The 22,414-nt window shown below is 41.5% G+C and overlaps 1 protein-coding gene across 1 annotated transcript in view; it reads left to right on the top strand.

Moving 5' to 3' along the window:
- The window catches only part of CARA (carbamoyl phosphate synthetase A), a 45,121-nt gene extending 23,147 nt beyond the window's left edge, over nucleotides 1–21,974 (top strand). The window contains exons 5-10 of the mRNA XM_087661989.1: nucleotides 19,478–19,545; nucleotides 19,625–19,753; nucleotides 19,856–19,971; nucleotides 20,147–20,494; nucleotides 21,072–21,237; nucleotides 21,328–21,974. Coding sequence (XP_087518115.1) covers nucleotides 19,478–19,545; nucleotides 19,625–19,753; nucleotides 19,856–19,971; nucleotides 20,147–20,494; nucleotides 21,072–21,237; nucleotides 21,328–21,371 — 871 coding nt within the window. The 3' untranslated portion in view covers nucleotides 21,372–21,974. The remainder of the gene's footprint in view (nucleotides 1–19,477; nucleotides 19,546–19,624; nucleotides 19,754–19,855; nucleotides 19,972–20,146; nucleotides 20,495–21,071; nucleotides 21,238–21,327) is intronic.
- Nucleotides 21,975–22,414: the final 440 nt, after the last annotated feature.

The raw sequence follows: 22,414 nt of genomic DNA, 5'->3' as shown, positions 1-22,414 counted from the left end.
TTTTGATGATAAGTTGAGGGCGATCTTTTTGATCATGACATTGCCTGACTCTTGGTAGACTTTGGTTGTTTCTCTCAGCAATAACCCCAATCTCACATATGATGGTGTGAGGGGTTCCATCTTGAATGAAGAATTTAGACGTAAGTCTAGTGGAGAAGGCAGCAACTCAGCTTATAATGTTAGAGGTAGGGCTGAAAAGAAAAATGCAAATGCTGGACAGAGAAGCAAGAGCAAGAGCAAAGGAAAAGAAAAGAGTGATGTTACATGCTATCAGTGTGGTCGGAAGGGCCACAAGAAGCCTGATTGCAGGTATTACAAGAAGGAACAAGAGAGAAAGAAGAATGCAGGAGACAAAAAGAAGAAAGAGGAAAAGACAGATGCATCTGAGGCAGGTAAAGGCAAGGAAAAGGCCAATGTGGCCTCCAGTGTTGTCATAGAGGAGCTCTCAGATGCAGAGGCTGATGTATTATGTGCAGTGGATTATGATGCCCTTGTATGTCACATGCAGGATATGCAGATCACCAAGGCTGATGTGATTGATGCACTTTTGTCAGTTGATGATTGTGTCACTCAGACTTGGATTGTAGACTCTGGTGCCTCTTTCCATGTGACTCCATGCTTGGAGTGTTTTGCTACTTTTGATGCAGACTGTTATGGCAAGGTTTACCTTGGAAATAATCATGCTTGTAGCATTGATGGGATTGGCACCATACACGTGTCTTTGGATAATGGGCAAGAACTTGTGTTGAAAGATGTCAGATATGTGCCTGGCATCAAGAAGAGTTTACTATCTGTTGGACAGCTTGACTTGCATGGTTACACCACACTGTTTGGTGGTGGTTTATGGAAATTAAAAAGGGGTTCCATGCTGATTGCTAAAGGAACCAAGAAGGGCACTTTGTATTGTCTGCACTGTAAAGCTTTGAATGGCAAGTTTCTTGCAGTTGCTGAAATTGGCTGTCATTTGGAGTTATGGCATAAGAGATTAGACCATATGAGCCAGAAAGGACTTGATGTTCTTACCTCTTTGAAGAGGGTTGATGGAAAAGGCTCTAAACTTGATTTTTGTAATGATTGTCAGTTTGGAAAGCAAATGAAAAATTCCTTTTACTCTGGTGTCTCCCGTAAGTCAAATGTATTGGACTTGGTGCATTCTGATGTATGTAGCATGCCTTTGAAATCATTGGGTGGTGCTGCATACTTTGCCTCTTTTATTGATGATTGTTCCAGGAAGATTTGGGTTTATTTGTTGAAAAAGAAAAGTGAAGTGTTTGCTGTTTTTAAAACATTTCATGCATTCGTGACCACTCAGACAGGTAGAAAGTTGAAATGCTTGAGAACTGATAATGGGGGTGAGTTCATGTCTAATGAATTTAAGTCCTTTTGTGACTTGCATGGGATCAAGAGGGAGCTTACAGCCCCTTACAACCCTTCTTCAAATGGTGTGGCTGAAAGATACAATAGGACTCTATGTGAGAGAGTGCGGTGCATGCTGTTCACTGCTAATCTCCCTCATGAATTTTGGGGAGAGGCACTTAAAACGGCGGTTCACATTTGCAACCGCTCTCCAAACAGGTCCCTAAATAATGGCATTCCTGAGGAGGTTTGGTCTGGCAAACCGGCCTCATATGACCATTTACGAATATTTGGCTGTGATGCTTTTGTGCATGTTAGAAATGAACTGAGGAATAAACTTGACCCGAAATCCACCAAAGGCATTTTCATGGGCTATGGTGATGAGAGTGAATTTGGCTATAGAGTGTGGCTACCTCAGTCCAAGAAAATTGTTCGCAGCCGTAATGTTGTGTTTAATGAGGCAAAGTTGCTGAAAGGTACTTTAGCCTCTGATGAAGACATGAAAAAGGTCAAATTTCAGAATTTGCAGCCACCTATTACTTCAAATGATGAGCCTCATGGTGCTGTACCACAGGCTGAAACTGATGATCAGCCGGTTATCTTTGAGCCAGATGATGATGGACAGCAAATAGAAGCACAGGGAGGTCATGGACAGCAAGATAGACTTGCTGATTATGAAAATGCAGGTGCTGGAAATGAAAATGAAGGTGCTGTACAGCATGAACATCATGCTGAAAATGGCTTACAGCAGCCAATAAATGCTGAAAATAACATGCCTCCAGATGTAGATCCGATTCCTGAGAATGTAGATCATTGGGTACGCAGGTCTACACGCCTAAGAAGGCAGCCACATAGGTATGACCCCTCTTTGCATTATGTGATGCTTACTGATGAGGGTGAGCCTCTGACATATAAAGAGGCTAAGTCATGCAAATTCAACAATAAGTGGGAGCTAGCTATGCAGGAAGAGATTAAATCTCTGTATGCTAATGATACTTGGGATCTTGTGTCGTTGCCCAAAGGAAGAAAGCCTCTTCCAAACAAATGGGTTTACAAAGTAAAGACAGTTGATGGGAAACCCAAGTACAAGGCAAGATTGGTTGCCAAAGGGTATGCACAGAAGGAAGGGATTGACTTCCAGGAGGTCTTCTCACCTGTCGTGAAGATGACCACACTACGTGTGCTTTTTGCTCTCACTGCTGTATTGATTTTAGAGCTGTACCAAATGGATGTGAAAACAGCTTTTCTGCATGGTGACATTGATGAGGAGATCTACATGAAACAGCCCGAGGGTTTTGTAGTTCCTGGAAAAGAGCAGTTGGTGTGTAAACTAAAACGCAGCTTATATGGGCTGAAACAAGCACCACGGCAGTGGTACAAAAAGTTTGACACTTTTATGCTCTCTCATGGGTTTACGCGCAGCCATGCAGATCATTGTTTGTATATGAAAAAGGATACAGATGGCAGCCCTATCATACTTGTTTTGTATGTGGATGATATGTTGTTAGCTGGGAAGAGAAAGACTAGCTTGGATGCTCTCAAAGATCAGCTGAAATCAGCTTTTTCCATGAAAGATTTGGGAAATGCAGAGCATATATTGGGCATGAGGATTCGTAGGGATAGAACGCAGAAATTGCTGTTCTTATCTCAAGAAAAGTACATTGAAAAGGTACTGGACAGATTTAACATGGCTGAAGCTAAGCCTCTCGGAGTACCCTATCAGCTTGTGGCTCTCTTATGTATGCTATGGTTGCTACTCGTCCAGACATTGCTCATGCAGTGGGAGTTGTTAGCAGGTTTATGTCAAATCTTGGCAAACCACATTGGGAGGCTGTCAAGAGTATTCTTAGATATTTGAAGGGTACACAAAGAAAGTGTATTTGCTATGGGCAGGGTGCACTTAATTTGCAGGGTTATTGTGATGCAGACATGGCAGGTGACTTAGACACTCGCAGGTCCACTAGCGGGTATGTCTTTACAGTTGCTGGAGGGGCCGTCTCTTGGTGCTCCAGGTTGCAGAACATCATCGCACTGAGTACTACTGAAGTTGAATACATATCAGCTACTGAAGCTTCTAAGGAAGCTATATGGTTGAGCAGACTCGCAAAGGATCTTGGCATGTCTATGAGTACTCGAGTGTTGGGATGTGATAGCCAGAGTGCTGTGTATCTGGCTAAAAATGCCATGTATCATTCACGCACAAAGCATATTGATGTGCGATATCACTTTATTAGACAGATTCTGGAGGATGGTCTAATCACATTGACCAAGATCAAAACACAGGACAACCCTGCAGACGTTCTCACTAAAAGTCTAGGCAAGACTCAGCATGAGCATTGCATACGACTAGTGGGAGTTGGTTAAAGGTTCACTCCGGACCTTTAAGTGGGAGGTTGTTGGGATGTAAAGGTCCTTTATTCACCTTCGTGTATTTTACACGTGTATTGTTATGTTGTACATGTGAATGCACCCTTACGGGCCCTAAGTATAAATACATTTTATTCTTTGTGTACCAACACATTGTTGGTACACCCAAATCTGTTCGTCACTCTTACTCTCACTCTCACTCACCTGTTTACTTCCTCTGCTGCAAATCTTCACGCTTCTGCTACTCGCGCGCTTCAACAACATTTTTTTCGGATTGACTCGGATTGTAGTCACCCGTCACGGAAGTTACCATATGAATGACAATTATGAGCCATATTAGTCATTAGTGTCAGTGTTTGTAGTATGAATCGTCTAAAAATAATAGATTGTTGGACAAAACTAGCATATTTTTGATATTTTGGATATAATTTATTGTAAATATCCTAAAAAACTATGGAAACTTCTAGAACAGGGTGTCATGTAAAAAAAACAAGTGATTTTTTCAGCCAATTTTAGAGATTTAATGCAAAAAGAAGGATTGGCAAAATCGTGTGCGTCGCAATCGTAGTTTACATGCAATAAATAACACTCCGAACGGGGAAAAGAAGAATGAGTGATCGAGAAGATTTTTGATGAGGTGTCTTGGGGTTTTATCCCTATTTTCGAAGCCAACGAAACCATTAGATTTGCGATTTGAGCATCAGATTGCATCTTGGAAGCTTCAAATTGCTGATTTTGTTAAGATCCCCTCCATAAAGAGCTTTTCTTCTTAGCCACAATCCTTCTTCTCTAATTTAGCTATAAATAAGAGGCATGGCGAGTAGTTGAGAGAGTTCGAACAAGAGGGGAGAGGCCCTTCTCGGGATTATAGAGCAAGAGGGAGGAAAAGAGGGGGAGGTAGAAGGATACCCTTCCGAGGGGTTGCGAGAGGAAGCTAGAGAGGGGAAGAATTAGAAAGAGAGAGAGAGAAGAAGATCTCGAGAGGTTGCGAGAGAGGGAATTAGAGAGGGGGTTAGAGAGAAAACTAATTAACTCAACCTTCTCCTATCTCGGTTTTCAACTCAGCAAGTTGATCTCATGCTCTCCCATCCTGAATTTATTCCACCTTTTCTCTCTCTCGAACTTGCTCGTGAACAGCGGCTCCAAAGCAACGAGGTGGAAAGACCATGAAATCCACCGCAATCGGTTAAAGAACGGGTATTGCCAGAGATACGGGAATGCCCCAGGTTTCCAGAATTGCCACTGCCAACAGAACATCCAGTGTGATAAACGCAAGCGCAAGCAAAGACGAAATTCCCAATGACGTCGTGTCAAACTAGGTGGTTCACAACTCAGAAATAGGCTATTATTTTCATATCGCTACATAAAACAATAAGGTGTTTTCGAAAATTAAGTACATAAAATGTTAGCTTTTGCATTTACACTTACACGAGATGTCAGTTTCATCTAGAGAGCGTATTAATACACGCACAAATGGTTAATTGCTACCTATGATTTGTAGATAAATTAATCAAGATTATAATTTATAGAATCATGATGGAAATAGTTGTTGGAGGTTATTGCACGAAATGAGTACATTAAAATAACCCGATATATTTATTGTCAAACGCAACAATGGTTAGGGGTTGATTAATGCTGAAAAGGTGAGTCTATTTAAAGAATCTTGTAAATCATCTCGTTAAATTATCATCGTAATATTTTTCTAAGTACCAAGTAAAGGAAATTTGCTTATGTTGGTAAGTTAGCCCTAAACGGAAAATTTGTATCTTGCTTAACAACGTTGAAAGATTTGTATTCAACACTTCTTTACGGGAAGAAGAATTCTTGTTAGAATGTAAGGCTACCTTGGGTTAAGGATCTACCTTGGCTATGTGAAGCTGTGAACTGCATGATGGGTGTGATCGTCATTGTTTGAAAGGATTGTTTGTGTTTGCTAGAATCTAGATCTTTGATTAAAAACATTGACAAACATGATAAAAGGAAAGATCGCGTTAGGCTACCCCCAAGCTAGCTGTGAGACCCTACTCCAAGGTGGTCATGATTATCGCTTCGAGAGGCTTAGACCAGCTTCGTAGCGGAAATGTTTGTTCCCATAGGGATAGTCTCGAGCAGTAGGAAATGTGGATGCCAGGGGGAGCTCTTGTCGTAAATTTCGCATTACTTCTAGAATCTAACGAGCCTCTTCGCGACCCAAGATGGGATCCTGAAACCCTAATACTAGTTACAAGGGAGGAATCTTGGTGGATAGAATACCCTCGTGGAATTTTGTATATATTTCGCAGGATCGGAAATATGAAAATTATAATAAACTTCTAATATAATAATTTTTTTAAAAAAAAAATTCAAGGGTTGTTTGAATTGTATGTGTGTCCGTGAAATAAATTACGCGAAGGAACCTATGATTTAACAGACTAATTAAGGAAGCTGGTTGTATATGTTTCAATAAATGTGGTGTAGGTAATTAAAAAACTAAAGATAATTCCATCATCAAAGGAAAGCAGGTGGGGGTGACCCTCGACGGGTCCATCCAATGGTAGGGTGGTCCCGATTAGTTGGGAACTTTTCTAAATCGGCGATAGAAATAGGTAGACGATAAATTGGCCAACTAGTTGTTAGGTAGAATCGAATTGCATTGTTTTAGAGGGCTGGAATGCGATTTTGCCTTATGGATAGAAGGGTTGACGTATGTTGAGAAACCCTTTACCCTTCACCCGCAGTTTGCGTTTTTGCGTTTTGCGTTTAGGGTTTGCAGCCCCAAAAAGGAGCGCCATCCTAGACTGACTGTGCCTATTTATAGGCCACTCATTCATTTCTTACGTTTGATTCATTCAGTCCATCACCTCTTCTCTCCAGCCTCCCTCTCCACTACCCTCACAACCCTTCAGGAGGACATTGCGGTTCGTGGTTCGTGGCCGTCTTCATCATCTTCCTTGAGCTACGGCATCCTTGTTCCCTTGTATCACATTCACTCCATGATTCAGAACTTCATCGTTCCATTCATTGGAGTTTTTTTTCTCTTCCCTTCTCTTCTCCATGTTTGTTGAGTTCACTTTGTGTTTCTCCCCACAAACCCTACTGTCTTGTTGGTACGTCATCTTTTGACATGGTATTAGAGCTATAGATCTGCTCACCTAACAGCGAAGATCCTCCACTCCAGTGAAGGCAAAGATCGATGGCGGGTTCGGCATCCACTTTTCTTCTTCCGTTGCATCAAAATCTCGTTTTTGTAGATTTCAAGTGTTTTCAGCCTTCTGCCCACACCCCTTTTGCGGAGGACATTGCAGTCTCAGCTGTCCCTTGCTATTATCTACAGTCTGGCGCCTGTTTTCCGCCTTCTACCCGCAATCTGCAGCTGTTTACAGCAGAACGACTGTTGCTGATCACTCTCCATTTAGAAAACAATCTCGTTTTTGCAGATTTCAGGTATTTCAGCTTGCTGCCCATAACACGGAGGACATTGCGGTTCAAGCTGGCCATTGCTGTATACAACAGTCTGGCGTTTGTTTCCAGCCTATCACACACTGTTCGGAGCTGATTTCAGCATATTGACTGCTGTTGCTGTTTTTTTCTTGTGTTTTTAGTATTTCTCTCTCCTGCAGGCTGTCTTGCCTGCGTTTTTAGTCTTTCTCTCACCTGCTGCCTACGTTTTTAGTCTTTCTCTCTCTTGCAGGTTGTCCTGCTTGCGTTTTTAGTCTCTCTTTCTCCTCACCTGCGTTTTTCTACTGCTTGCAACCTCTTACTGCTGGTCACATCCCCCTTCCACTGGCAACTCACTTCCAGCCCTTCCACTACCCTCCTACCCCTTGAGGCGGACATTGCGGTTCGTGCTTTATACTGCCCTCACACCCCTTGAGGCGGACATTGCGGTTCGTGGTTCATGGTGGTTGACCTCTCCCTTCTTCAGCAAGGCACATTGGTATCCATGGCTTCTTTACCAACATATGTACAGACTACTAGGTGCTCCTACTGTGGCATCAACGGACACACCACTGATGCTTGCCGACTTCGACCTTTGCTTCCCACCCCCCTGGAGTATACACTCCTTGTGCCACCTCTCCTTTGTGGGCCACAGAGATTGTTCTGTATCGGCTATCAGAGTACTATGCTCAAGGCAATAAGATGCATCCGATGCGCGCTAAGTCCTTTCGAGCATATGGAGGATCGATTGGCGCTATGACCTCCTAGAGATCGTCGCAATGCTAGTGGCAGTCTTCTCCCACTTATTTTCAGGTACAATGGCTTTGATGACCTACGGATCTGCAGTTTGCTCTATCGAGTGACCATGATTGTTTGATACCGTCTCCTTTTCAATCCGCTCCTTCGAGAGACAGTGGCTGCTCGACTCCTTTCTCTTCTTCGGCTACCCAGTTTGCTCCACTGAGAGACAACGTTTGTTGCCCACCTCTTGCTCATTTAGAGCCCTACCCTTTTCCACCCTCGACTACTCATGTTCGAGAGGCTACCTCTCGGCGCTCTTCGGCACCCTAGATACCTTCTTTAGCACGACTGGCGGTACTTTCTTCGTCATCAAACATTTTGGAGTCCATAATCCATGAGTTTTTGGATTTCCTATTTACTTCAGAGAGGGATGTTATTTCTTTGCCCTCAGAGGGGGCATCTACTTCTTCTTTGACTTCAGCGGGGGCCCCTCCATCTCCCACCTCAGAGGGGGAATCTACTTTACATGAAGTTCTTCACCCATCCTCTACTTTGTTGGGGTGATTGTCTTCGACGAGTCATCTCTTCTACTGATACCCATGATTTTCAGGTACTATCTAGATTGGGACCTCAGAGGTTCAGTTGCGAATTGGTGATGAGGCCTTTGTATTTCTTCCAGCATGGATGCATGGAGCTAGTGGCTTCTCTCCCGAGGTTGAGTTTTGGGTTCTCTAGTTCACTCTATCTACTGTTCTTTACTACAGGTTTCCTTTGCGTGGAAATCTTGGATCTTAGGGGTCCTCTACCTCTTCTTGCCTTGGTCACTTGGTCAGCATGGAGCCACCTCCAAAGATCGAGTACGAGCATATCCTTATGGTTCTCGGTACCACACAAAGTCCGACATTCCTTCTATGCATTGCATGTTTTCATCATCTTTGTACTAGGGCACTTGGGCAAGTGAAGAATTTTCCCACGAGAGACACTATCCAAGTGGCACTTGCTGCATGAGCATTCTTCAGCATGTAGCATTGCATCTCCACCTCACTCTTCTCTTGTTCCCCTTTCTGGGCTTGAGAGGCGGTGTTGAGAAACCCTTTACCCGCAGTTTGCGTTTTTGTATTTCTGTGTTTTGCGTTTAGGGTTTGCAGCCCCAAAAAGGGGCACCATCCTAGACTGATTGTGCCTATTTATAGGCCACTCTCTCATTCATTTCTTACGGCTGATTCATTCAGTTCGTCACCTCTTCTATCCAGCCTCTCCACTACCCTCACACCCCTTCAGGAGAACATTGCGGTTCATGATTCGTGGTTGTCTTCATCATCTTTCTTGTGCTACGGCACCCTTGTTCCCTTGTATCACATTCACTCCATGATTCAGAACTTTATCGTTCCATTCATCAGAGTTTCTTCTTCTCCATGTTTGCTGAGTTCACTCAGTGTTCCTCCTTGCAAACCCTATTGCCTCGCTGGTACATCATCTTTTGACACTGCACTCCACCAAGTGCAATGGCAAGTTTGCTTCAGCTCGACTAATCTTGTAAGAAGTGAAAACTCAAAATTATTGACGCTAGTTGGTTGTTAGGAGACTTGTGTGATTTTAGGAACGTGGAAATTCAGGTCGATGCTAGTGGGTTCGGCCGGAATACTTCCATTGTGATGTAGACTCAGTAGGGCCTAAGTAACAAACCCCGTGATACTCCAAGGGAGCGCTGGGCGGCATCATTTTAGAAAACCTAGTGATGGACTACTAAAAGGTGCGCCTTGGATTGAGATTGACAGACGCCTCATAAGAAAGCTCACTTGATTGTTTTGGAAGTTGCTCAAATGGAAATTCTATTCACATTAAAGGATCCAAAATATTGCAAAGAATAATTTTGTCTTAATGGCTATCTCAAATTCTTAACCATTTGAGAGATTTTTAGAGTAGAAGGTTTAGAAGCTTGTTCCTCTAGAAAGTGACATGAGGTATCTAGAATAAGACATGCCATTTTGAAGAGACATGAAACTAGCCTTTCTCCTCGGATAGGGTAGTAAATAACATGATTAAGCACTATTTATAGCAATTAACCAATTCACAAAATTGAAATTCACACTTTACTATATAATCTTGGACATTGGACATCCTGTTGGCTCCAAACCTGATGCCCCTTTCGGTATTTATTTAACTTAATTAAAAAGAAGTTGATGTATAATGGGATTCTCCCAATCCCTTTCGGTATTCCAACTTTCCTTGTCGAAAATGACAAGCAAGTCTTAAATTTGATTTGCCCCTTGATTCGGGCAGTCAATTGGCCTTCACCTGCTTTGATGGAGATGGAAAATGCCCCAAACTCATTGATTTGTTGGTCCCTCCACTTGAACTTGACTAAAAGCAGCTTCAGAGCTATTGAATCTAAGTCTTGGAGCTTCCAATTTTTGGCATGCTTCCCAAGGTTGATGCTAAACCATAATTTCTGTTGGAGATTAGTGTTTACAGTAGATAAATCTGAAATTTCTCAGCCTTTGGTGATCTCAATACTGTAATCTTTGAAGCAAGGTTGAGAGATGAGAGAGAATGCTGAGGAGAGAGAAAATTCAGACTTTCTTCGCGAAGAATTGAAGAAAATGTCATTTACTATTGCTGCATTGTCTTAACAGCTTATAGATGCAAAGAACTGAAGAAAATCAGTCATTTACTGCTCTTGCCTTGTCTCAACAGCTTGTAGATGCGGTAACTTGTTATTGATTGGTCTTCTCTTGCTCTTGGCTGCCTCAGAAGGTCCTTCAATGCTGCAAATTAGACCAATAGCATCTCCTCCCTCTCTCTTATTGCAAGTTGAATACACTCAAATGTCTCTCTCTAGCCTCTAAAGACGTTTTCAGTCTTGCATGGGCATTTTTGACAAGTGACAGCCTTCCCAAATGATATTTTCAGTATTATTCATAATTAAATATTAATTTTTGGTGTTTAAATACTGAAAATTAATCTAATAATTATTTTAGTGCCTTGAAAAATAATCTGACTAGCCAATAATTAAATTGGCTAGGTAACTTTAATTCCGAGTGTCTTTGCATAATCTTTGATCATCAAATTGGCGTTAGGTATCATTAAATGCCACTTCTCTAGTGTCACCAATTGACATTAATGGCCAAATGAATGACCTAGGCCAACAACTAGCACCAGATACTACCAAACACGTGTGTGTATAACTTATAGCAACTTTTGGCTTTGACATCCCATGGTTTTCTCGGGTCCTGGGCTCATAAATTTACTCTAATCCCAAATACACCTCACATGTGCAACATTTACTTAACCATGTGGTTAAAAATTAATCCAGATGTTAAATGAGGTTTTCAAAAATACATGTGCTCATGAAAAGACAAGTATGTACTTGTCATTTATATGCTCTACTTTTGTAATGTCTCGAAAAAAAAAAAGAAAAAAGAAAAAAACGAAGACGTACCTGCCATCGTGGAGCGCCGCCGATCCTCCCTCCAAACACGTCGTCATCAGCGTTGCCATCTCCATCACTCCCTCCTGTGTCATCAGCATCGTAATCTTCATCGTCATCATCCTCATCAGCCGAAGCTTCTGGTAGACCTGGCAGTCCATGCGCCAACATGGAGAGCACGTGGCGGAGTCGTAGGCGGGGTAAGAGAGAATAATAAACCCCCCCCCCCCCCCCCCCCCCAAAGTCTATAAAAGAAAAGGATACCCCTCCCCACTAGGGGGGACTATGGGGGCATAAGGGAATTCTGCTACGGGTTGAGAGAGAGAGTGAAAAGAAGAGGGAAGAGAGAGAAGAGGGAGAGAAGAAGAGGAGGATAAGAAGAAGAGGGAAGAGAGAGAAGAGGGAGAGAAGAAGAGGAGGATAAGAAGAAGAGGGAGAGAGAAAGAGGAAGAGGAGAAGAAGAAGGGGTAAGGAGAGAGAGAAGAGGGAAGAAAAAGAAGGGGAAGAAGAGGGAAAAGAGAGAAGAGGGAGAGAAGAAGAGAAGGAGAAGGAGAGGAGTGGTAGAGAAAAGAGAAGTAGTGGGAGAGAAGGAGTGAGGAGATAGAAGGAGTGAGGAGATAGAAGGAGTGAGGAGATAGAAGAAGAAGAGGAGGATAAGAAGAAGAGGGAGAGAGAAAGAGGAAGAGGAGAAGAAGAAGGGGTAAGGAGAGAGAGAAGAGGGAAGAAAAAGAAGAAGGGGAAGAAGAGGGAAAAGAGAGAAGAGGGAGAGAAGAAGAGAAGGAGAAGGAGAGGAGTGGTAGAGAAAAGAGAAGTAGTGGGAGAGGAGTGAGGAGATAGAAGAAGGAGTGAGGAGAGAAAAGAAGAGGGAGAGAAGGAGAAGGAGAAGGAGAAGGAGAGAAGAGAAAGGAGGGAGAGAGAAGAGAAAGAAGAGGGAGAGGAGGAGGAGAGAGGAAAAGGAGTGGGAGAGGGAAGTAGAGGGAGAAAAGTAAAAGAAGAGGAGAGAGGTAGAGGAAGAGGAAGTAGAGGGAGAGAGGTAGAAGAAGAAGAAGAAAAGGTAAAGGGAGAGAGAGGAAAGAAGTAGTAGAGGAAGAAGAAGAAGAAGAGTAGAAGGAGAAAATAAGAGAAGAGGAAGAGAAAGAGAGGGAAGGAGCAGGAGAAAAGAAGTGGGAGGAGAGAGAGAGAGAGAGAGAGAGAGAGAGAGAGAGAGAGTAGGAGAGTTTTAGGAAAAAAAAAAGAGTAGGAGAGTAAGAAAAAAAAAAGAAGCGAAAGAAAGAGAGTAACCGCTACAAGTCATCCAAACCGCTATCTCGGGAACGAACCCCTTCCAGCGGTCTTTTCCAACCGAACATGTCAACCCGAAACCGTTAAGGTCCGGACTGCCCAATCTCCGCGAGGTGAATGGCTCCCAAGAAGAAAGTCGCGGGAAGCGTAGGCGTCCAAGCCACCGGTAATGCTGGAGGGGCGAGCGGAACGACCAATGCAACACACATGAATCAAGCCCAGGTTCTAAGCGTTAAAAATTAATTTAGGAATTATTTCTCGTGGAAGGGATGAAAGGATTGATGTCGTGCATAGGGTTTTGTTTACTCTAAGAACTAAGTTGCATGCACGAAACGGTAGAGTTTGGAATTCGCACAAGATTTTAGGCACGAAATGATAGCTTTTACACACATAAAATGATAAGGTTATCGCCTTACTTCACATAAAATGATAGTTTTTTAACTAGATCAGTGCATGAATAGTCATTTAGAATTCACGTTTCGCAATCATGGTTAAAAGAAACACATGAAATGTTAATTTTTGTTTATGAGATACACTTGCATCGTTAGACAAAATCCTAGACTTTCATAGATGCAAGTCACATGTGATCCGGGGCATTAGGAATAAGTATAATTGCCTGCGAATTGTTTTATCGATCTTGCTGTGGACTATTGCAAATGGATACGTTCCTAGCTTAGTTGAAGCTGGTGACCTAACCCTAAATGGATTGTTGACCCAAGTTATGCTTGGCGTTTTGAAAAGGTTGTAAATCCCTTAAGCAAGTGTTTTGATACATCTAGTTAGAATTCTGATTGTGCATGCAATGGGATTGCGATGCCTTGAAGCAAGAGGTTGTGCATTCAATTGTTTGTTAATGTGGATTTGGATGTTTGTTAATGTGGTTTTGGATGTTAACCCAAGTGGGGAGTGTTTGATGATTTCATGGCCGGGTCTGAGACGACTGATTGGCATGGAAACGAAAAGGATGTTTTCCCTAGCAATTGTTACTATGCTGGTTGCTCCAGCTATGGTTGATTTCCTAAAGGGATAATTAAGGAAGGATAGCGCTAGCTACCCCCCGCGAGCCGCCAAACCCTAACCAAGGGGGTTATGAATTTGTGTCGGGAATGTGGACCGAACCTGCCGTGAGAGGTCTCTCCGTGGAAATCACTTGGCGTAGGAAGATGCTTGGGTGCTAGTGGGGGCTCTGGCCGTAAATCCCAATGCTGCCGGGTCCTACACAAGTGTTCTACGTGACTCGAGATGGGATCTCGAGGCTTGATACTAGTTACAAGGCGGAATCTTGGAAGGATAAACCTTCGGGTTTTATTGTCGGAAGATGGAAGAGTTTTTCTGCGGAGGCAGAAAGGAGCACTTAACCTGTATGGGCAGGAGACACACATTAATCCGAAGATAAGTTAAGGAAGTGTTTGATCTTGTTTTATCTTGTCTTTGTGTCTGTGGCCTAAATTATGTAAAGAAACCTGTGACTAATGGGTTAATTAAGGAAGCTGCTTTTATGTGTCAAGCATAACATGGTAGGCAATTAGATAACTAAAACAACCCTCGAGGGAAGCGTGGTGGATGTGACCAATGGGTCTATCCTAAAGAAGGGTGGTCTCGGTTAGCCGAGAGCTTTCCTCAAAGGAGATGCTAACAGGAAATGTTAGAAAAAAGTCGGTCTATGACCTTAGACAATGTTGACTAGGAACCGGGACTTTTGGTCGAACCTAGTGGGAACGGCCGGATAAGTTCCGTACATTCGAGGTATATCTCTTCATTTCCAATAAGCTATTATGCTGAAATTTCAGCCATATGTCTTGCACTCTTCCATCTATTACTCAACCAAAAAGCACTTTCTACTTAGCTTGACCTAGTCTAAGCACTAAAGAAGAAAATCAATCTGCTACGTAGGGTATGTAGAAATTAGGGTTTTAAAGCCCTAATTTTCTAAATTGCAACAAATTAGCCCTTTTGTATATGGTTCATGAACTTGGTGCTAGTCGTTTATTTCAACAAATTCTTATAAAGGTGGAGGGGTCTGCTCTCCTCTTAATGTGGTGTAGACTCTTTTCTCTCTCTCTCTCTCTCTCTCTCTCTCTGTGTGTGTGTCTCTCTCCATCTTCTAATTTTCACAGTGATAATTTATCAAGTTGGTCAAGTTCTAAGTGTTTCTTATACATTCAAAAAAAATTAGTGGTTGGAAAGTGATGTTTTGGCCCTAAAAAGTATACCCTATCATGAAAATACATTTTTCCCTTGTGAAAGTGCTTGAAAGTAGCATTCTCCCCCTTGCAATCATGCCTTCTACCTAAAACCTTGGGATTCATGAATCGTGATAGGTTACAGCCCTTTCAGAGAGTTTGTGAACAATTGACACTCTACGAACTTATCATGAGCTTATGATACCTCTTTCTCTTTGAGCTAATACAATAACTCATACTTGTAATGCAGCTGGCACAAGTGTTGTTGTAGCTATTAATGAGGATCTACTTGAGATCTCTGACTCTAGAAACAAGAGTGACAAGGAGAAGGACGAGGAGATTGAGGACAGTAAGGAGGACCTTTAGGATGAGTCATGACTCATGATACATTCTCTAGGACTTAGGATTGACTATTAGTAGTTTCCATAATCCTTTTTTGTATTGAGTATTTGACAAGGTTCATGAGGCTTTGGACTTGTTTGGCACATTGTTACTTCTATGATTTCATTCATATTTACTACTTTTATCCTTGCTTTAAAATTAATATTATTTTCATGCTTATAGTGTACAATTTGATCATTGGTTATATAGATAATGGAGAGGTAGGATTACTTCTTTGAGTATTTCATGTGTATGTATTCTATAGCCCATATTTTTTACTATATAGGTAAGAAATGTTGTTTAGACATTTCCTAAAAATTAATATTGTAGGAAGCTTGTTTGAGGCTCATTTCCTACCTTGCTGTTTTCGAAACTCCTAGCTAATATGTTTCTTGCACTTACATGCTTGGTGCTAGGCTCATTACTTTCTCCCCCATTGGAATTGTGGCTATCCCTAGTCGCATAGCCTCTTGGTAGATTTAAAGCAAAGGCAATTGGTCATCAACGAGTTGGGACTCATCCAAATCATGTTGCCTTGTGCAACGTGTAAACTTAAGGCTTGAGCAAATATTGAAGCTTCTCTTTGACGGCAATTAGGGTCCATGAAAGATGGCTAAGCTCAATGATGTAGGTATGCATCGACCCCTTTAATCAGTGGATAGCCATAACTTTTGAAAACTTTGAAGAATTTGTAGTCATTTCGGTTTATGCTAGCTATCCTTTCTCAAAGAGGGCAAAAATTTGGTCCTCTCTCAATGATTTCCAATGTCCTACAATTCTAATAGGTGTTTTTAATATGGTAGAGAACCCTCTAGATAGATATCTTTAGAAAGGATAAATCGTCTCAGTGCAATGGCTATACCTTTCCATCCATCTTGTGATTGTGTTATTTTGAGGATTGGCATGCCTCATATTGTTGAAGAATGCTTCATTTGTAAACAAAAGAAATTTCACGAAAGCTTTTCAAGAGTGGGACCTAGGTGCATCATGTGCCTCTTGTAGAATAGTAGCCCTATAGGATCTTACAAAGTCTATTGGGAAAATATATCCATCCATTCTTGAGCACATAAGTTGAACAAAGGCTTTGCTTGTGCTTGTGCATCTTTGGATGCTCAACCATCCACTAAGCAGGGGTCAAGGGACTCAACAAAATGCATCTTAGGATTAAATTTCAGATGCTCAACCATCCACTAAGCAAAGTGCAAGATGGCCCATGGCCAGTGCTTGCACGAGATTCAGTCCACTAAGCAAAGTGCAAGATGGCCCATGGCCAGTGCTTGCATGAGATTCAGTCTTCGTCTACACTAAGAAAAGTTGTTGGAGCCTATTTGAGTTCTAGATAATTTCACTAGTTGTTGCATCACTTTTTCTTATCAGGCAAGTTGCAACAACGGAAGCTATGTTTTGTGGCTTGAAATGATGTCTAGCTACATCATATCACTGGAAAAAAAAGAAAGATCAAGTTTTGCATTAAATGCAGACTATTTCTGATTCTTTTGCTCTTCTTTCTTGTCCTCCTTGGTCTCTAAATTATTCTCTATCTCCATTCCTTCAAAACTTTCTTTATTCTCTCTATTCCTTTCTCGCTGATATCATGACTTCTCATGGGGTATCTCCTTTTGATGCACCCACTTCCATTGAACCTTAATACATGGAAGATGCTCATCTGGCTTCTTTTGAAAACACATACATGCATGAGTGATAGCTGGCCTTTTCTTCTTTCAAATTCGATGGAGATTTCTCCCTTGTGGCGATTCTCCAAACTCAAAGTAAAAGAAATGTAGTAGTTGATCGAGTGCACACTCCCTATTTTCCATTTGTGCCCGTAACCACGAGGATGTTGCCTCTTCAATTCCAACCCGATCCCTTTAAAGGGAAGAAGAAGCAATGTGATGAGTCGAATGTCAATTCATGGCTGGCCAAATGGATGACGTATTTTGATTTGTACTAGTTCAATGATGCCTAATGCATTGGGCAAATACAAATCATGTTATAGGGGAAGGTATATGCTTGGGTGGGGCTTCGCTCCAAGCTAGTGACATGGGTTGATTTTCAATTTGTTTTTTGGAAATATTTTGTGACCAATGATTGGATTGGAATTTTTTGAAAATTATTTGAGCTTAGAATGGGAAAGAAGAGCTTAAATGCATATTCATAAGAGTTTAAATATTTGTTATATAAAACAAAGGCCTTGGATGATCCTTAAGTGTTGCTCTACATGCAATACCTTTTTGGATTGCTATTAGACTATCAGGATGAGGTGCTTCGCAATGTGTTTCATTCACTTGAGGATTTTTATAAGTATGCAAAGAGTTTTGATAATGCTTTGGCTACAAGAAGGGGCAGCCAATAGACGGGGGATTCCCATCGAGTCACCTCGGTCTTTTAAGTCAAAGAAGTTAGCCATCCCAGTAGTAATTGATTAGCCGTATTTGGAGTTGTATAAGATTTTATGGTGTTCGTGAGTGGCCCTAGAAGAAGAAGATGGAGTCGACTTCTAGGACTTCAATAAATACTTTTGAAGCTTCATGTACATCTTTTGGAATTTTATTTGAATATGGTTTTGTTAATGCTAGTAATAGGAATAATAGTTTCATTAAAAAAATTGTTTTTGGCTCCATGACCTTTTAAAGGTCACTAGGCATTTAAATGCCTAAGAGGTTATAGTTTTATTTGGTAATGGCTCTACTCATAATTTAATTTCTTCTTGTTTGGTTTAGAGACTGTGGCTCCATATGGTATCCACTAATCGAATTTATTGTGTTTGATATGCGGAGGGCCCTAGTGTCGATTGTTGGAATTAGGATATTGGATTTGGATCTTTCAATCCAATAATACTATGAGCTTATGGATTTCCAATTCATGAGCGTTGACCATGTCGATGTCATTCTTAGCATGTTTGCTTGATGAAATAGTTATTGACTGGGATCTTAAGTTCACTAGCCATTTCTAGCAAACGATTTTCTAAAAGTTGAAAATTTGATTGTCTATATTGTCCTTGGAACATCGTGAAATTGATGGGCAAACCAAATATATGGATCAAACCATGGAGGATATGTTGGATGCATGTCTCCCATAGGCAATTTGATTGGTAGCGTTATCTTCTTGAGATTGAGTTTGCTTATAATAGTGCTAAGTATTCGGCTGCTGGTTATAGCCCGTTTATGCTAATGTATAGTAATGAGTCAAAACTATCGATTGCCACAGAGCTCGGGGGTGTGAAAATGCAGTCCGTAATCAACTTTCTACACGATTTTGCAGGAGATGTTGACAATTGCCAGGAAAATCATTAAAACGGCCCAAGATCGTGCCATGTTTTATGCTACTTAACATCGTACTCCTAGGGAGCTCTAGGAAGGTATGTGGGTTTACCTTAAAAGTCCCAAAGGAGTCCGATTTAATGACTACCGGCAAGTGCTATAAATTATTTTCGAAGTATTGTGGTCCTTTCTAGATTACCAAGAAGATACGTAGTGTATCTTATGAGTTGGATTTACCTTCGGAAATGTGAGTAGTAGCATTGGTCACAGTGGTTGTGAAGTGACTTAGTGCGAATGCACTAAAGGCACTTTAGGGGTTAGGGCAGTTGAGTCCTATTTATAGGACTCAAGGTCCTATTGTGCACATTCATTGTGTGATTACCACTCTTGGACTCTTGGCTCGTTGGCTGACGCATCCATACTCCGGGATGGTGTGGGCTGGTGGTATGGGACGCCAACCCTTGGGATGTGGTTGTGACCTAGAGTATTGCTAGCTCCCAAGCTTAGGGATGAACCCATTTGGTTGTATGGGTGGGAGGTGAGTCTTATGTCCAGCTCCTTTTATTGTGAGTTTGGCTTGAATCAAGTCTCGTCTGCAGGTTGGATCCTCGGGGGACGTGTCTCTAAGACTGCAGTTGACTGCACGAGACAACTACAAACATGACTGGTGGTATTATATCCTATTGGTGATGGCTGAAACTGATTGGCACATTTCCAAGTGGGTAGCAAGAACTCAACCTAAATGACACATGCACTCTAGTTGATAGAGACTCATGGGACATTCTATACTACTGTCTACAGCTTTCTAGTAAAAGCATGAGATTCAGTACAAAATAACTTGATTTGATTGTAGCACTAGTCCTGTAGCATGGCCATGCTTATTTTGAGAAGTGGAACATGATAGGCATGGCCATGCTTATTTTGAGAAGTGGAACATGATAGCTTTGTTGGTCTTTATGATGATATTTTTAATCATGTATAGAAGAGGTGGTGACTGTGGTAGGAATTGTGCCTGCTGTAGTAGAGATGAATAATTCTTAATGTGCTGCTTTTGTTTGCAGTGTTTCAAACTGGCGAGCGACACAAACATTGTCTGAATATCTGAACAAACAAAACGTGATGGGAATTTGTAAGTGTAATGATGCCTATTACAGTGGCTATTTTACGTTTGCCTTGAAATATGGGACCTTATCTCGTGTGTATATCAGATGATGTGGATACTCGTGCTATCACGAGAAGATTGCGTGAAGACGGAAGTTTGATTGGAACTTTGAGCACAGATTCAACTAAGACAGATGAAGAGCTTTTGCACATGGCTAGAACATGGGACATTGTTGGTATGAAGAACAGGCTGCCTAATTTACACATTCTTATTTGCACGGCTTTTTTTAACGGTTGTCACTCACATCCAGATACTGACGGAAACGTGTGATGTGAAGGTAAGGATCTCATTTCAGGAGTCAGTTGTACTGAGCCGTATGAGTGGAAAAGTAAAACAGAGGGTGACTGGGAATTCAGTATTGAAGTTGGCAATACAGTTTCTGATCAGTTTCATGTAAGAAATTTTATTGTAAAACCATATTTTAGTTTGGTCAATATTTTTTTTTCCATCTATTTAATCTGTGCAACTGGAGTTGAATGTTGAATGGGTGCATTATATGCAGCTACATTTCCTTGGGCTTTGACTGGAAATGTAGTTTCATATATTGACAGCGATTATATTGGTGCAGGTTGTTGCATATGATTTTGGTATTAAACATAACATTCTTAGACGACTGAGGTCTTATGGATGCCGCATCACAGTTGTGCCATCCAGGTGGCCAGCTTCTGAGGTCATCAAATTGAAACCTGACGGGGTCTTATTTAGCAATGGTCCAGGAGATCCTTCAGCAGTTCCATATGCTGTTGAAAATGTAAAACAAATTGTAGGCAAAATTCCTGTATTTGGAATCTGTATGGGGCATCAGCTACTGGGGCAAGCACTTGGTGGCAGCACTTACAAGATGAAATTTGGCCATCATGGTGGAAATCATCCTGTTCGTCAACTTCAAACTGGTAGAGTAGAGATCAGTGCGCAGGTAACAGGTCATCATGGGCAGTTTGTGTCAACATGCTAGCACAGTTTTCTTTTTGTGCAACTTCAATGCAAACAATTCATGCTTTTACGTAAGAAGGCACAGAATAACTTTTATGTTGTCTTGCTAACTAGAATCGTGACTGAGAAATTGTTTTGGATGCAGTCTGCCAGATGTTAGGGCTTATTGCACTAGTTGCTTTGATTTTGACAGTCTAGTGTAACCTGTCCAGTAGTTGTTGTGAAAGGGCATGATCATTCCATAATTTGGGTCATCAGTTTTTCCAGATAAGGGAGTTGACACTTCTCCTTGTGCTCTTAGCTCATGCTTCAAAAGTCATAAGAAAGTTGCTCACAACAGTTTATCTGAAATATTGTGAACTGTGGTGCATAAAACAAACAGATTGCTACGTTTTGCTAAACATGCTATTGTTTGATCTTAGACGTCTGTGTGTCTATTATACAGCTCTTCAATTGTTGCTGCTGCTGATAGTCCAAGCTGTTGGTGCATACACGCCATTTAATTACAATTGTATTGTTGGCAATTGCAGTATAAAACTTGTGTCTTGATGCCTTTACAGAATCATAATTATGCTGTTGATCCTTCGACACTGCCAGAAGGTGTAGAAGTTACACATATCAACCTGAATGACGGGAGCTGTGCAGGCCTTTCCTATCCAGCTATGAAAGTGATGAGTTTGCAGTATCATCCTGAATCATCACCAGGTCCTCATGATGCAGATCCTGGTAAGAATCTGGTAGTTTGTTCTTCGATTGTAGCCTACTCACTTTTTGGAAGCGCATCGTGTGATGGATGAAATTCATTGCTCTTTGCAGCTTTCTATCAGTTTATTCAGTTGATGAAGCAGAATAGATCGTAGATTCACTTTAACCTTGGTCGAATAGTTCAAACCATCAACAAGAGGTGATTCCAGGATGTTCCTTCTGGTCAACACTAAGCTGCATGAAGATCTTTGAGGCATTAGCTGCAGAAGCCAGAGCTCTATTGCAGATGGGCTCATAAGGATGTCTGTCAGGAAAGATCAAAATCAAAGGGTTCCGCCTTGCACTGGAGTCCAAGAGTACATGCCAATTTTGTTTCCACAGATCTGCACCCAATGAATCATGACCCAGTGTCTCCAAATGCAGATATTGGCATAAGATGATGCCTATTGATGATTCATCAGTAGCATGTAGGGTTTTTGTAAACATAAAAGGATGTGATACCTCTTTACTCCTAAGAGAGGTCGTATCCTTAAGAGACACATAATGACTACCTTGCATTCGTTGCATAGTCATCATACGCAACTACATCATCGACTTGGCTGAATTTAGGTAGTGAGTTAGTTTATCGATCTATGCCTTAGGCAGTTTGGACCAAATATGTGTTTTGCATCTGTATGTTCTTCAAGATGATACAGGTTTCTTTCCTGTCTTGGAAGTGAAACAAGAACTAATCCATGAGCAAGCAGATGGTGATGGCATGTCCTTGACATAATTATGGTTGTGCGTCCTTTGTATGGCAATGATGTGTCTTATAGATCTTTTCTTAATAAAAACTACAATGGCAGGGGATTGTAGTTTAGCATGAAACTCATCTCTACTTTCATGTTTTGGGGCCAGCCTTGTTTTGGCCCAATTGATCATGCCTCTATGCATCCGTCAGGTTTGGCTCAACATAATATGACATTTGGAGTACCTTCTAATGCAAAATTGAGAGGTACCCTAGTGAGTCATGTATTCTTGCAATATGGAATACTAGGTTTGAAGCATATATGACATCTGAATAATGGAGTGATTATTTAGTTTTGAATTTACTAGTGTGAGGAGAAAAACATTGTACACATGCAAATAATGGCACGATAAATTTTGCAATGTGAAGTATGAGAGAGGAAGCATGTTGCTCTCTGCTTCCTCTCTATCT

The sequence above is a fragment of the Lygodium microphyllum genome, chromosome 21 (genome assembly GCF_053477565.2).
Source record: "Lygodium microphyllum isolate KBCC chromosome 21, Lygodium_microphyllum_v1.1.10, whole genome shotgun sequence".
In the NCBI taxonomy this organism is placed as follows: Eukaryota; Viridiplantae; Streptophyta; class Polypodiopsida; order Schizaeales; family Lygodiaceae; genus Lygodium; species Lygodium microphyllum.
The sequence above is the reverse complement of the archived record's forward strand: the minus strand, read 5'-3'. Positions and strand labels throughout refer to the sequence as shown.